Genomic DNA, 13,369 nt, shown 5'->3' with positions numbered 1-13,369 from the left:
TTTATTTATTATACCCTGCTTTAAATAGTGAGAATTAAAGGGTACATAGTACTTTCAGCGAGAACTTCATTGCAGTAAATATTCAAATCCCATCCCCATTAATTAAATCTGTAGCTTTACAGCAGGATCTTCTCAGTAGTCTCAGAATTATTTAATCCACTTTTATTAGTTTTAACCAGAATCAGGTTTGTAGGTTTTTACCATGTTCAAAAGCCATAGTGTTCTAATTGGCAGCTATTTCTAAGAGATACCATAGTTTGTGTTGAGCAAAGTAATGCTCTTTCCCCTAACTCCTACATTTGATTTGACATTTTAAAAGACTTTCCTGGTTAAGCAGCAAAAGAAACCAGATCGAAAAGAGCCATATTCTCATATCTCTTTATTGAGCGAATTGCTCCCATATCAATTGCTGTGTAAAATTTAAACTTGAATTGACTGGTCATTCTCTAGAACAGGGGTGTCACACTTACGGCATCACGTTCTCATCACATGACGTATCATGACTCTTTTTCCCTTCACTAAAACGGGGGTGGGGGTGGCCAGCATATGACACATCTGGCCCGTGGGCCACAAGTTCAACATCCCTGCTCTAGAAGATTTGCAAAAGATTAACAAGGGATTCTAATCTCAGCAGAGGCACATATATGTGCATGGCTGTGGAGATATATATATATTTCTGTGGAGACATATGTATGTTTGTATGCTTTCAAAGTTCCATCCTTGTTCCGAACACATATTCCTGGGTTAAGCATATGCCTGGTGCCTCATAATTTTATACTTGTTTTCCAAAACCAATATTTGCATTTACTACCAACTGTTGGGCCGTGAGAATCTAATTAAAAATAAATTAGAACCCATAAGAATAATGTCTGTCCATAGTTAGCTGTGAAGAGGGAAGAAAGGCATTCAGCTAAGATTCTGTTCTTATCTATCCATAGAATAAAATCCCTGACAAACTTGTCTTTCTTCTTTAGACAACCCACTACAGATAAGGACAGCTCAGCAAATAGGGGCAAGCAGATCATCCAGTTGCAAAGCTCTCTCGTCATTCCTGGAGTTATACATTATTCTTCATAAAAGAGCTGTCCAACCACAAGAGGACACAGCAGCTATAAAAAGCGCTAATAGCCTACAGTCGTGCAAAATCTATCCTGCCAGCTGCTTCTTCACATCCATGAAGGAGAATGAGAAGGAGTAGATTTGATACATATAACAAAATAATCTTCTCTGAAATGAACAGATGCAAATGTCACCATTCCAAGATCAGCTGCATTTACTACCAACTGTTGGGCCGTGAGAATCTAATTAAAAATAAATTAGAACCCATAAGAATAATGTCTGTCCATAGTTAGCTGTGAAGAGGGAAGAAAGGCATTCAGCTAAGATTCTGTTCTTATCTATCCATAGAATAAAATCCCTGACAAACTTGTCTTTCTTCTTTAGACAACCCACTATAGATAAGGACAGCTCAGCAAATAGGGGCAAGCAGATCATCCAGTTGCAAAGCTCTCTCGTCATTCCTGGAGTTATACATTATTCTTCATAAAAGAGCTGTCCAACCACAAGAGGACACAGCAGCTATAAAAAGCGCTAATAGCCTACAGTCGTGCAAAATCTATCCTGCCAGCTGCTTCTTCACATCCATGAAGGAGAATGAGAAGGAGTAGATTTGATACATATAACAAAATAATCTTCTCTGAAATGAACAGATGCAAATGTCACCATTCCAAGATCAGCTGCATTTACTACCAACTGTTGGGCCGTGAGAATCTAATTAAAAATAAATTAGAACCCATAAGAATAATGTCTGTCCATAGTTAGCTGTGAAGAGGGAAGAAAGGCATTCAGCTAAGATTCTGTTCTTATCTATCCATAGAATAAAATCCCTGACAAACTTGTCTTTCTTCTTTAGACAACCCACTACAGATAAGGACAGCTCAGCAAATAGGGGCAAGCAGATCATCCAGTTGCAAAGCTCTCTCGTCATTCCTGGAGTTATACATTATTCTTCATAAAAGAGCTGTCCAACCACAAGAGGACACAGCAGCTATAAAAAGCGCTAATAGCCTACAGTCGTGCAAAATCTATCCTGCCAGCTGCTTCTTCACATCCATGAAGGAGAATGAGAAGGAGTAGATTTGATACATATAACAAAATAATCTTCTCTGAAATGAACAGATGCAAATGTCACCATTCTTGGGACCTGGGTACTTACGGGACCGCCTTCTGTTACCTCATGCCTCCCACCGACCCGTACGCTCGCACAGAGAGGGCCTTCTCAGGGTGCCGTCCGCCAGACAATGTCGGCTGGCGGCCCCCAGAGGAAGATCCTTCTCTGTGGGGCTACTCTTTGGAACGAACTCCCCCCTGGTTTACGTCAAATTCCTGACCTTCGGACTTTTCGCCGCGAACTGAAAACATATTTGTTTGTTCGTGCGGGGCTTTCTTAAATTGTTTAATTTTAAATTTTCTCTCTGGTTTTAATTGGGGTTTTTAGATTTTTAATTCTTAATTATTTCGGCCATACTGTATAATAAGTTTTTTAATTGTATTTTAACTGTATATTGTTCTTTTTTATCCTGGCTGTACACCGCCCTGAGTCCTTCACATCCATGAAGGAGAATGAGAAGGAGTAGATTTGATACATATAACAAAATAATCTTCTCTGAAATGAACAGATGCAAATGTCACCATTCCAAGATCAGCTGCATTTACTAAAAACAGTAAATTCCATGAAGCAATTCATTGGGTAGGCCTAGGTTTAGTAAGCAGAGAACTATTAGCTGATATAGTAATATACATACTGGTGCTGACCACCCAACCCTACAAGGCAGCGATGGCAAACCTTTTTGGCACCAAGTGCCCAAACCGGAATGTGCGTACATGGGTGCGTTCATTCATGCAGCCACCAGAGCCTCAGAAACTTGAAGACCAGCTGGCCGGTGCACATGCGCACCCCAGCCACCTGGTCTTTGGGTTTCCGGTGCGTGTATGCGTGCATGCCAGCTGGTCTTCCCGTGTGCCGAAGCACTGGAAACCCGAAGACTAGGTGGCCAGCATGCGCATGCACACCAGCCAGCTGATCTTCAGGTTTTTGGGGCTCCGGCATGCACAACGATGCATGGCGGAAACCAGAAGAGCAGCTGGCGACGGCGCACGTGCCCACAGAGAGGACTCGGCGTGCCACCTCTGGCACGGCTGCCATAGGTTCATCATCAAGACTGTAAGGCTAGTTCCCTTTTTTCTTTCTCCTCTGAAATGAACCTGCCCATCCTTTGCATTAAGAACATACTTTAGATTTTTAGCTTGTGAGACAGATGGGGGTAATGAGAGCAGAGCTTTCATGCAGTCTTCCCGTTACTGTAGTATCACTTACCTTCAGAACATTGTTTCAAAAAAGCAATTAATAAGGGGCGTGCATAAGAGCACAAAAGTGCCTACCGTTCCTGTCCTATTGTTCCCTTCATTATAGTATTATATGCATACTTTTACTTATACTTTTACTTATATATACTTTTTCTCTCATGATGGATTATTGTTTTTTTTTTTTTTTTATATAAAAAGTTTTTATTGGTCAATAAAGATTTATGCAAATACATATCAGGTATGGTAAATTTTCATTTTTCTTATACATGATAAGAATTTTACTCAGAATTTTAAACACATACAACAGCCATATGGCAAGCAGGTGAAACGAAGTAGCTAAGTTTCAATCTTACATACACAATGAGGAAGGGTCAAGAATAATCAGAATATCATACGAAAGAGAATAAGAAAAACCAACACAATACCAAATATCTTTATCACTTCCTAGTTTTGGATCTCAGAACTCTGGGTTCAGCCTGACCCAACCCCAGGGCCGCAACAGCGGCAGCCGCCTCCGCCCCATGGTCTATAACCTCCCTTCTTCAATTCCTGGGTCATCTAAATCCAGGAGGGCTTTGTGTTCCTCCACGAGGCCGCAGCCTCCGCAATTGTACTAATTTTTTCGTAATGCCCTCCCGGAAAATCATCAATCCCTCTGGCATCAGCCATCTGAAGCCCACTCCTTCTGGTACAATTTGCTTGATAAAAGTAATATTTCTTTCTCATTTCACGTACCTGTCTGGGAATCTGCCTCAGAATGGCTATCTCCTGCCCCTATAAGTCAGTGCCCCACTCCTATGTTTTCTAAGAATTTCATCTCTCGCCTCTTTTCACAAATTTGACATGAACCTCTCTAGGAACTGCATACGTGCTTGCATATTGTGAATTAACTCTATAAACTCGATCCACATCCCAATTCATAAAATCAACACCTCTCCCAAGAAATTCTCCCAACAGTTTAGTCACAACATCTCTCAAGTCTTCTTGGTCCACTTCTTCCAAATTTTGAAACCTAAGGAAATAAGACATTTTATCCACCTGTAGTCCAGGCACAGCATTGCTTGTCGCCTCCTCTTTCTGCACCGCCCGCATCTCACCCTCCAGACCTTCCACTTTCTGCTTATTTTCTGCTGAGACTTGTTGAGTATCCTTTAAATCCTTTTGGATAGTCACAATTTCTGCTCTTATTTCATCCAGTTTCTTGTCCATATTAGATAACTTTTCCAGAATTCTCTCCATTTCTCCAGCAGTTGGTCTCTGACCTTTTGCCATTTAAAAATTTCAAAATCCTCAGGCAGGCACAGTATCCTTATAATTTCCTCCGGATCCACCAGGGGGCACTCACAGGAGCAACGAGTCCAGAGTATAGTTAATCAACCAGGAAGCCGAAGGGAAGTGATGTCATCAAAATTCTCATAGTGAAGGCGGAAGCTGGACGCCACCATTGTTCCCCAGAGGGAGGGGGGGCCTCAAACCCTCCCTCCTAAATTTCTCCATCTCCTCTTCTCTCCAGAGCTCCACAAAACCGGTAATCTTGTTATTTTAAGTTCTCCTCTCTCCAAAGTGATTCGTACTCTTTCCAGTCGCAGGGGAGAAAAAAAAAACCCCCCCGCACTCCGGAGTACTCCACTCACGTTTGCCGATATTCCTTCCTTCTTCATTCCTCAATTCTTCTCCGCTCCTGTTCACCACCAGGCTGCTGCAATTATAAATCCAAAGCCCCGTGTCACTGGCACAGCGCCCAGGCGACGACCAAAGTAATGGCCGCGGCCTGTGGCCTCCGCACCCCGCCGAGCCTAGGACGCGCCAGCATCGGTCCCCCCAGTCCTGTATATCGGCTGGGAGACCCCTGGCGAGCCGTCCGTACGGCAGGTGTCCTTTTCGGAACACCTGGCCCCTAAGGGCCTCGGCGGCGGCCGGATTCGGACACTGGAGGCAGGAGAAGCCTTCCAGACGTCCGTTGCCACCGGATACCGGAAGTCGTCTCATGATGGATTATTGTTTATGTTGATGATTGTATACTGTTGTGACAAAATAAAATTTAAAAAAAATTATCTTGTTCCAGGCATTTGAGAACTAAGGAGCATTGGCTGACTTTCACTAAACTTTTCAGAGTTTTTAATATTTTGACCTTTTTTTATGTAGGAGTCTGGGTTGTTTTTAATGGTATATTGTTGTAATAAACCACCTGGACTCTGGTGAAGGAGTCATATACTAATTTTGTTTTATATATACATGTGGGTTGGTGGGTGGGTGGATGGATGGGTGAGTGTATTGGAACAATTTAAACTGCCATCCTATGAACTGTGACTATTTATTTGGGATAAATCCTACTAAGTACTGAAAACTATGCATAGAATTGAACATAGAATCCGAACAACTATGCATAGAATTGAACTGCCCAACCTTACAGTAAATAAAGCAGTTCAGACATTAAGTTTTCACTTTAGATATACATATACATATACATACATACACACACACACAGAGAGAGAGAGAGAGAGAGAGAGAGAAGGCTACAGCATACACAACACTGTATTTTTCCCGTCAGTTCACTTCTTAATTTATTACCTAAAAGAAAAAGCTGGGATTCAGGATGCATGCTGGCAAGATTTCTTGCCCATTTAAAAGCATGTAACTCATACCTTGCATCCAAATGAGACACCAGGAAACAGATTGGTTAATTTCTTAAAAATGAAATGAAAATCGTTTACTGAAGGAGGATATTCCATATGAAAAATGTGCATGGAATATGTGCCTTCGGGTACATGACCCACTTTTTCTGTTCTAGGTTTCTGCTCCAAATTGTAAAAATATATTCTATTTAAGAGGACTATAACATCTTGAATTGGGTATCTTAAAATTCATTAATTTGATCATTTATTTGTTAATATCAATTACTGAAACTCTGGAATTCAGCCGCCCCCCTAATCTATTTCTAAATATTTTATTTCTGAATGAAGAAGGCTTGAGCACAGTTTGAAGTATCAAGTCTTCTTAATATTGAAGTTAGTTTCACACCAAAAAAAAAAAAATTCCCAGATGAAAGAGAAAGAGAAATGGGGGAGGTTCAAACTTAATATTTACCATGGGTAACCTGATTTACTCAGTACGGTAACCCATTCATTAAATATGGATTGTTGAATTAATCACAATTGGCTGGGTTCACACAATATATCACTAAAACTAAACAACCCATATTATGCCTTAGTACAATATTTGCATAGAGATATCTTCTCATAACAATAAACCATGGTATAATGTTGACACTGACTGCAGCCCTAGCAGAAAAATTATTTTTTCTGAATAAATCTTTTTCAAACAAATGCTATCTGCAGCCCTCTACAATAATAGAAGAACTGGGCTCTTGTATTAAATTAAGCTTATGAGCCGCGGTGGTGCAGTGGTTAGAATACAGTATTGCAAGCCCACTGCCCACTCCCTGGAGTTTGATCCTGACCAGTTCAAGTTTGACTCAGCCCTCCATCCTTCCGAGGTTGATAAAATGAGGACCCAGATTGTTGGGGACAATATGCTAACATTTGTAAGCCACTCAGAGAGTGCTAAACCAGGGGTCTCCAACCTTGGCATCTTTAAGACTTGTGGACTTCAACTCCCAGAATCCCTCAGCCAGCAAAGCTGGTTGAGGAATTCTAGGAGTTGAACTCCACAAGTCTTAAAGTTGCCAAGGTTGGAGACCCCTGCTATAAACTACTATGAAGTATTATATAAATCTAAGGAAATTACTATTATATTATCTGGGCTGCAAACATATTGACAGCTGACAATTTTTGCTATCATGGTCATCCAGATTTTTACAGCCTGGATATGATAGCCCAACTTTTACAGCACGCACCAACTCTCATTTGTGATATGTTGGTGGGTATGGAAGAGCATGCATTATGTCCACACCAGGATATTTTTAATTTCTAGTTATTGCTTTGTCTTCATGCATTTTAAAAATCTACCATCATAATGTGTTCTTCAAGCCATCCAGGTTTGTTTTTTTTACATTTCAGATTCATTCATGGAAGCTGTTCACATCCTTATTTTTAAAAACCTTGATTCCTAATGTCTGGCTTTGAGCCCACTTTGTAGAACCTGACTTCCAAATGAATGGCTGGCTGGTTGGTAGGCTGTTTGGCTGCCTTCCTTCTCTGAGAGCTACACAACTAAGAAGCCACCTCTTAATAAAGAAAAGAAAAGGTTCCTATTCATTTTGGTTCCATTAACCTCTCTACCGTTTAGATCCCAACTTTATAAATAAGAGCTGGAAGAAATCCCAAGACGACATTGAGACTAACCCACTTCCAGACCAGAACACTATTCCATCACTTGAAAATAGGGATTGTTTCATCAGACTAGTTGTAAAAGAAAGCAGTGAAAACATACATGATTAAAAGCATATGGTCAAAGCAAAGTTATAATTTCCCAACCCCACAGATGTTTTGCCATATCCTCTTCTTTTTGTGTAATCGCCTGGCTTATAATTAGTCTCAACAATATTGTATGAATTTATATGCCTTACAGCATAAATAGGGTTGTAGGCATTACCCTTAAACAGGCTTAACAGGAACAAACCCATTGAAGGCAATTATATTTTTATGGTGAAACAAACAGCCTCTAATAAGAAGCAGTTCAGAAGCATGGTGAAAAGAACACCAATGAGGAGATTAGATGTTAGTGCAGCAGCCAAAGGGTTTTAAGCTTCCAAAACAGGAAAGGGAGTGAACTGTCAGGCTACATCAAATTACGTTCCATATGCGAATGTACATGAATCCTTTCTCAAGTGTCTTTTACAACCTGGCTCACAGGTTTTGGTTATTTTATTTAAACATACAAGCATAAATATAAAGCTACAACTGTTTTAGTGTTAACTTAAATGGTGCTCACGGAAAATTGTGCATAACTTTGCAAACTGTCAATTGCTAAAGCTTCTAAGACTGTAATTACATAGAATTTTATTCACTTATAAAACACAATTTCTAGGGTTTCCCTTACTTGTTGCAAGGAGCAAGCAACAATATTAACAATCACTGCATAATAATCCTGTAAACAATAGTAGTAGGCAGGACAATTTTCAACAGAAACAACATCTAACTAATTGGGAGGCAAAATTACCTTCACAAAAAGAAAGCAGCATTTTAGCAAATTCATGCATAGAAATGTACATAGTTTTTTTCCCCAACACAGCGACTGGCCAACCAATTCAGCGATTTCATTAGCTTATCATATATGGCACAATTGGAAGGCATGATGTACAGCATTATATTAAAAGGCAGAGCCTGATCTAGCTCATTGCTAATATTACAGGGGAAGTAAAAGTGTCCAAAACAATTATGCCATGCTGACATCAAAATGACACATGTATGATAACATCATCATGCTAATAATGTGAATTATATGGTCACATAACTATGCAAAATTATTTGAGTACATAATTTGTGGTACATACAATATCACTTGTTCCCTCTTATACTGTCCCCACTGTGGACCTCCACAATGAGCACCTATTCATACACATCTCTATTTTGTTTGGAATTTATGGACAAATTTAAAAGGTTGAATACAAAGTTCAAATGAACTTCACAGCCTAGAATTTCATATCACTATGAAGGAAAAGTAAACAAAATAAACCACACCCATTAAAGCAACTGTGGAGTATGGAAGCAGAAGATGTTTATTTGATATGGCCTACAAGGCACACTACAGTAGTAATTATTGATATAATGCAGTGGTGAAATGCAGCCAGTTCTATCTGGCTCGGGCGAACAAGTAGCACCGGCAGCAGGAGACTCTGCCCTCCTGCCTGGATGTCATCACGCCCCATTTTTGACGCTATACGCATGGGCAGAAGGTCCTGTGCATGTGTAGAGGTGTTGCACGTGAGTAAAGTGAGCGTGCTCATGCTCCCATTTGCGAACTGGTAGCAAAGGTAAGTGGATTTCACCCCTGATATAATGTGTTTATCTCCCAAATAAAGTTCATACAAGCTGTATTTCCAAAAACCACTAAATATATATTATGATATATTGGATTTTGGTTTAGTGTAAATCTAACCAGTATGGTATGAAAATAATTGTTCATGGTTATTGCGTTGCAACAAATTCAGCCAACTATGTATCTTTGAACAGTGTGAAAATCAAGTCACAAAAGATTTCCTGACTGGTTCCCTGAACTATTCTACTCAACCAGATGGCTATTACTGTGGTCACATAAGTATGTTTTAAGCCACACTAAGCATGATTTAGATTGCTATCCAAAACCACAAACACATTACTTGAAGAATCATTCCCATCTACATTTCATAAATATGCCCCATTATTTACAACTGCATACTAACATTAACTTCCTTCGCTAGAAAACATTCCAAAATTGGAATGATGGTCAACTAAGACCCATATTGCAGTCAGAAAAACTAATATTATGCCATTACTGTTGGCTTGTCTAATTCATCATGGAAACCTATCACTTCTTAGCAGCATGTTGCATTTTTATGATATGTGCATAGTTCCCCACTAAAACTTAGATGTGAAATCAGTGATTCTGGTTTTGTTAGATGTCTTTGTAGTTTGAACACTATATTTTAAAGTAGGATTACATCAGCCAGAAACTATTTTAAAAGAAATCTACATACAGGTACAGTACAACTTTTGGCAAATCTCCCAACTAGAATCCAGAGTTAGCAACCTGTATATCATACAGTATCAATTGCTAGGGAACATGAATTAGAGAATGCTGTGGTACTCCTACCCTGCTTTTTAGTACTGACAGACATTGTTTGGCCTCTGTGGAAAGAGAACCCTACTTTACACAGCAGCGCTTGTTACATTAGACAATCTGACAAGGTAAAAGCATTGCCAACAAGCTTTCTAAGCAACCTGTGAAAATATTATATACAACAATGCAGCTGATGGAATTGGCTTAGTGGTGTTATAGGACCATATTATACTGACACCACTCAATTATATTTGCAAAATTGTACACTTTCTAGAATAAGATTGTGTGAGCAGAGCAGTGCTGATACTGATTATTTAAGACATACATCTAACCAAAGTAAAAATATATGTATTTTAATGCTGAAGTTTAAACAGGAGATCTTGTCATTCTCTTTTAGCCCAGTAGTGCTCTGTAAGAACCTAACCGTACATAAATATTGCAGTTTTCCCAAAGAAATTTGGAAAGAGTAAACCTATGTGTATTACTATCTGTATGTGCCTGTTTGAACATATTTATAGTGATCATATTGATGATCATAACCACAAGAAGGCAAGATGTGCAACCTAGGAAGAAGTACCCATTAAAAAAAGAAGCAGCTGGCTGCCCAGCACCATATTTATACTACATGAATATGTGATAACTGATTACAGGGCAAACCAATTCTCTGATTGCACCTTTGCACACCAAAGCCCATTTTCATAGGAATACAAACAGCTGCCTTATAAAAAAACAGATCAATTGTCTGCTAAGCTAAATGGGAAGAGATTTCCAAGGTTTCAAATAAAAGTCTTTCTTGGACTTAACCTGGAGATGCCAGCACTGAATAGACCCTTTCCTTAAACTCCTTCCTAGCCAATGGAAGCAATGGCTTGGAAATCTGGGGGAAGGCGGGGGTGTAGTTGAGCCAAACATCTGAAGCTGGATGGAGCAACAGTCTGACTCAGGATAAGGCAGTCTATCTTCCTGCGCAGGAGGGGAAGTTACTCACTGTCATGAGCTGAAATGAGCTTTAGCAGTTTCATACCAAAAGCTTTAACATGAGGAGGGGGGGATGGGGAAGAAGGGAACCCTTGGTGCACCTTTGGAACTCGCTGTGTAAGGAGGAAACAAGGCTCCACCATAAAGTGGAAGGGGAGATGGCAGAGTCCTTGGACAAGCTGGAGAACATCTGTGTACAAGGCAGATAAACCTCCAAGTGGCCTCAACGACTTGCTAAAAGAATGCAAATGACCAGCTTGTCCGCAAGGAGTATAAATCTTCCATTCCCCACCACCCAGTCAGAGCCGATAAAGCTTCTTGGATGCGAAGCAAAAGGTCTTCAAAGAAAAACCAGAAAGTCCAGTTGCCTCTTGAAAGAAAGAAAAAAAGCACTTTTGGGACAACCACGACCTGGGCGACTGAGAATCTCCATAAGACATCTGTGGGGTTTGCACAACCTCAGCTTGTCATCCTTGGGAAAAGAAGCCAACAGTCCTTAAAAACGAGTGTTTTTTTTTTAACCTGAAGTAGCTCCCAGCATGCCTTTTGTACAGCCGCCCACCACCACAGCTCTCCCCCCCACACCCGCTTCGCACTGGGGAGCAGCCCACGCGCCAGCTCTCCTCCTCACCGGGTGATCTTTCCACCCACCCAGGCTACGAAGGAATCCCGTCCCGCCCCTCACGCTCAACAGCGAGTCCCACAGAACAGGCTTCAGCCCACACCCCACCTCCCTCCAACACACACACACACCGCCGCAAATCTTGTAGCGGCTTCCGAGTCCGGGGCCAAGATGCGCGCCCACAAAAACCTCACTCCCCAAAGGGACGCCTGCTCTGCTGCAGCCCAACATAACCACCCCGAGGGTTTCCCAACCAGCGCTTGCAAACGACCAAGAAGAGCCTCGCACCGACCTGGCAACTGCACCCCAGATCAAAGGCGGGGAGCAAACTTCCCCGGACTTCAATGTGCAGCCGGGCAGCCGAACCACGGGGGGGGTGGTTAATGACACCCCGTTCCCCCGATGCCCCCGCGACAGGCTTCTCCTGAAGGAGGTTCTGGAGCAATATCCAACACCCACTCTGGGCGCTCCCCCGAGGTCAAGCCAAAGATAAGCCCACCAATGACTGACCTCTCCCCTTCGTTCTTTTCCCCCTCCACCCCGCCTCTCACCTCAATGAGCTGGACGTAGCTGGCCGGGAACCAGCCTCTCAGCCCTTCGGCCGTCTCCCCTTCCCACCAACCGCCGTCGGGCCCCGCCTGGAGGACGGTGAGTAGCTCGCCCGCAGCGAAGCGCAGTCCATGCCGATGTCGCTCTCCGGAGAAGGGGTAGAGGGTTCTGCAACGCGCCCCCAGCACAGGCACCACCCGCTCCTGCCCGGGCGGTGGCATCACACAGCAGCCCTGGGGACTTGCTCAAGAAACTCGGCTCTAGCCGCCACAGGTGCCGAGCTGATCCGCCTCTGGCTGCCGGGAGTCCGCCTGCTTCCCTCTCGACGCTCCCCAGTCAGCCCAACTGGCGGATTGGCCGCGTCGTTTCCCCGCGCCGCCCCCTGGGACAGGCGGACCGCGGCTCCGCGCCCGCCCTCTCTCTCTCTCTCTCTCTCTTTTCACACACACACACACACTCCCCCTCTCCCTCCCTCTCTCTCTTTCTTTTCACACACATACACACTCCCCGTCTCCCTCTCTCCCTCCCTCTCTCTTTTCAAACACATACACACACTCCCTCTCCTCCTCTCTCTCTCTTCACACACACACACTCCAATTCTCCCACCTCTCTTTTCACACACTCACCCCTCCTTCCTTCCTCCCCTCTCTCACACACACACCCTCTCCTCCCTCCCTCCCTCTCTCTTTTCACACACACACACTCCCCTCTCTCCTCCTCTCTCTCTCCCTCACACACACACACCTCTCCTCCCTCTCTTTTCTCTCTCTCTCTCTTTTCACACACACACACTCCCCCTCTCCCTCCCCCTCTCTTTTCACACACATACACACCCTCTCCCTCCCTCCCTCCCCCTCTCTCTCATACATACACACACTAACCAAAGCGGGCCCTCCCCTTTACGTTCGGCTGAGATTGCAATCTTAAACTGGGGTGGGGGGGCGTGGGCGAGAGGCAAAAGGAGGACGGGGCGAGGTGCGGCGGATCAGGAGCGCCTTCTCACCCCCGCAAGTTTGGCTTCCCCGCCCCCGAAACGGAGACGCTTACATTTCGCCGAAAGGAACCTGGCGTCGGACTCGCCGTGAAACGCTCTACAGTAGGAGGCAATCAATGCATCCGTGGGGCTTTCATTCA

General features: G+C 42.9%; 1 protein-coding gene across 1 annotated transcript in view; it reads right to left on the bottom strand.

Moving 5' to 3' along the window:
* GAS7 (growth arrest specific 7) overlaps nt 1–12,626 on the bottom strand; it is a 173,491-nt gene extending 160,865 nt beyond the window's left edge. Inside the window, exon 1 of the mRNA XM_058173192.1 lies at nt 12,238–12,626. Coding sequence (XP_058029175.1) covers nt 12,238–12,456 — 219 coding nt within the window. The 5' untranslated portion in view covers nt 12,457–12,626. The remainder of the gene's footprint in view (nt 1–12,237) is intronic.
* Nucleotides 12,627–13,369: the final 743 nt, after the last annotated feature.

This window comes from Ahaetulla prasina, chromosome 2, assembly GCF_028640845.1.
Source record: "Ahaetulla prasina isolate Xishuangbanna chromosome 2, ASM2864084v1, whole genome shotgun sequence".
NCBI lineage: Eukaryota > Metazoa > Chordata > Lepidosauria > Squamata > Colubridae > Ahaetulla > Ahaetulla prasina.
Note: the sequence above shows the minus strand (reverse complement) of the source record. Positions and strands in the feature narration are given on the sequence as shown.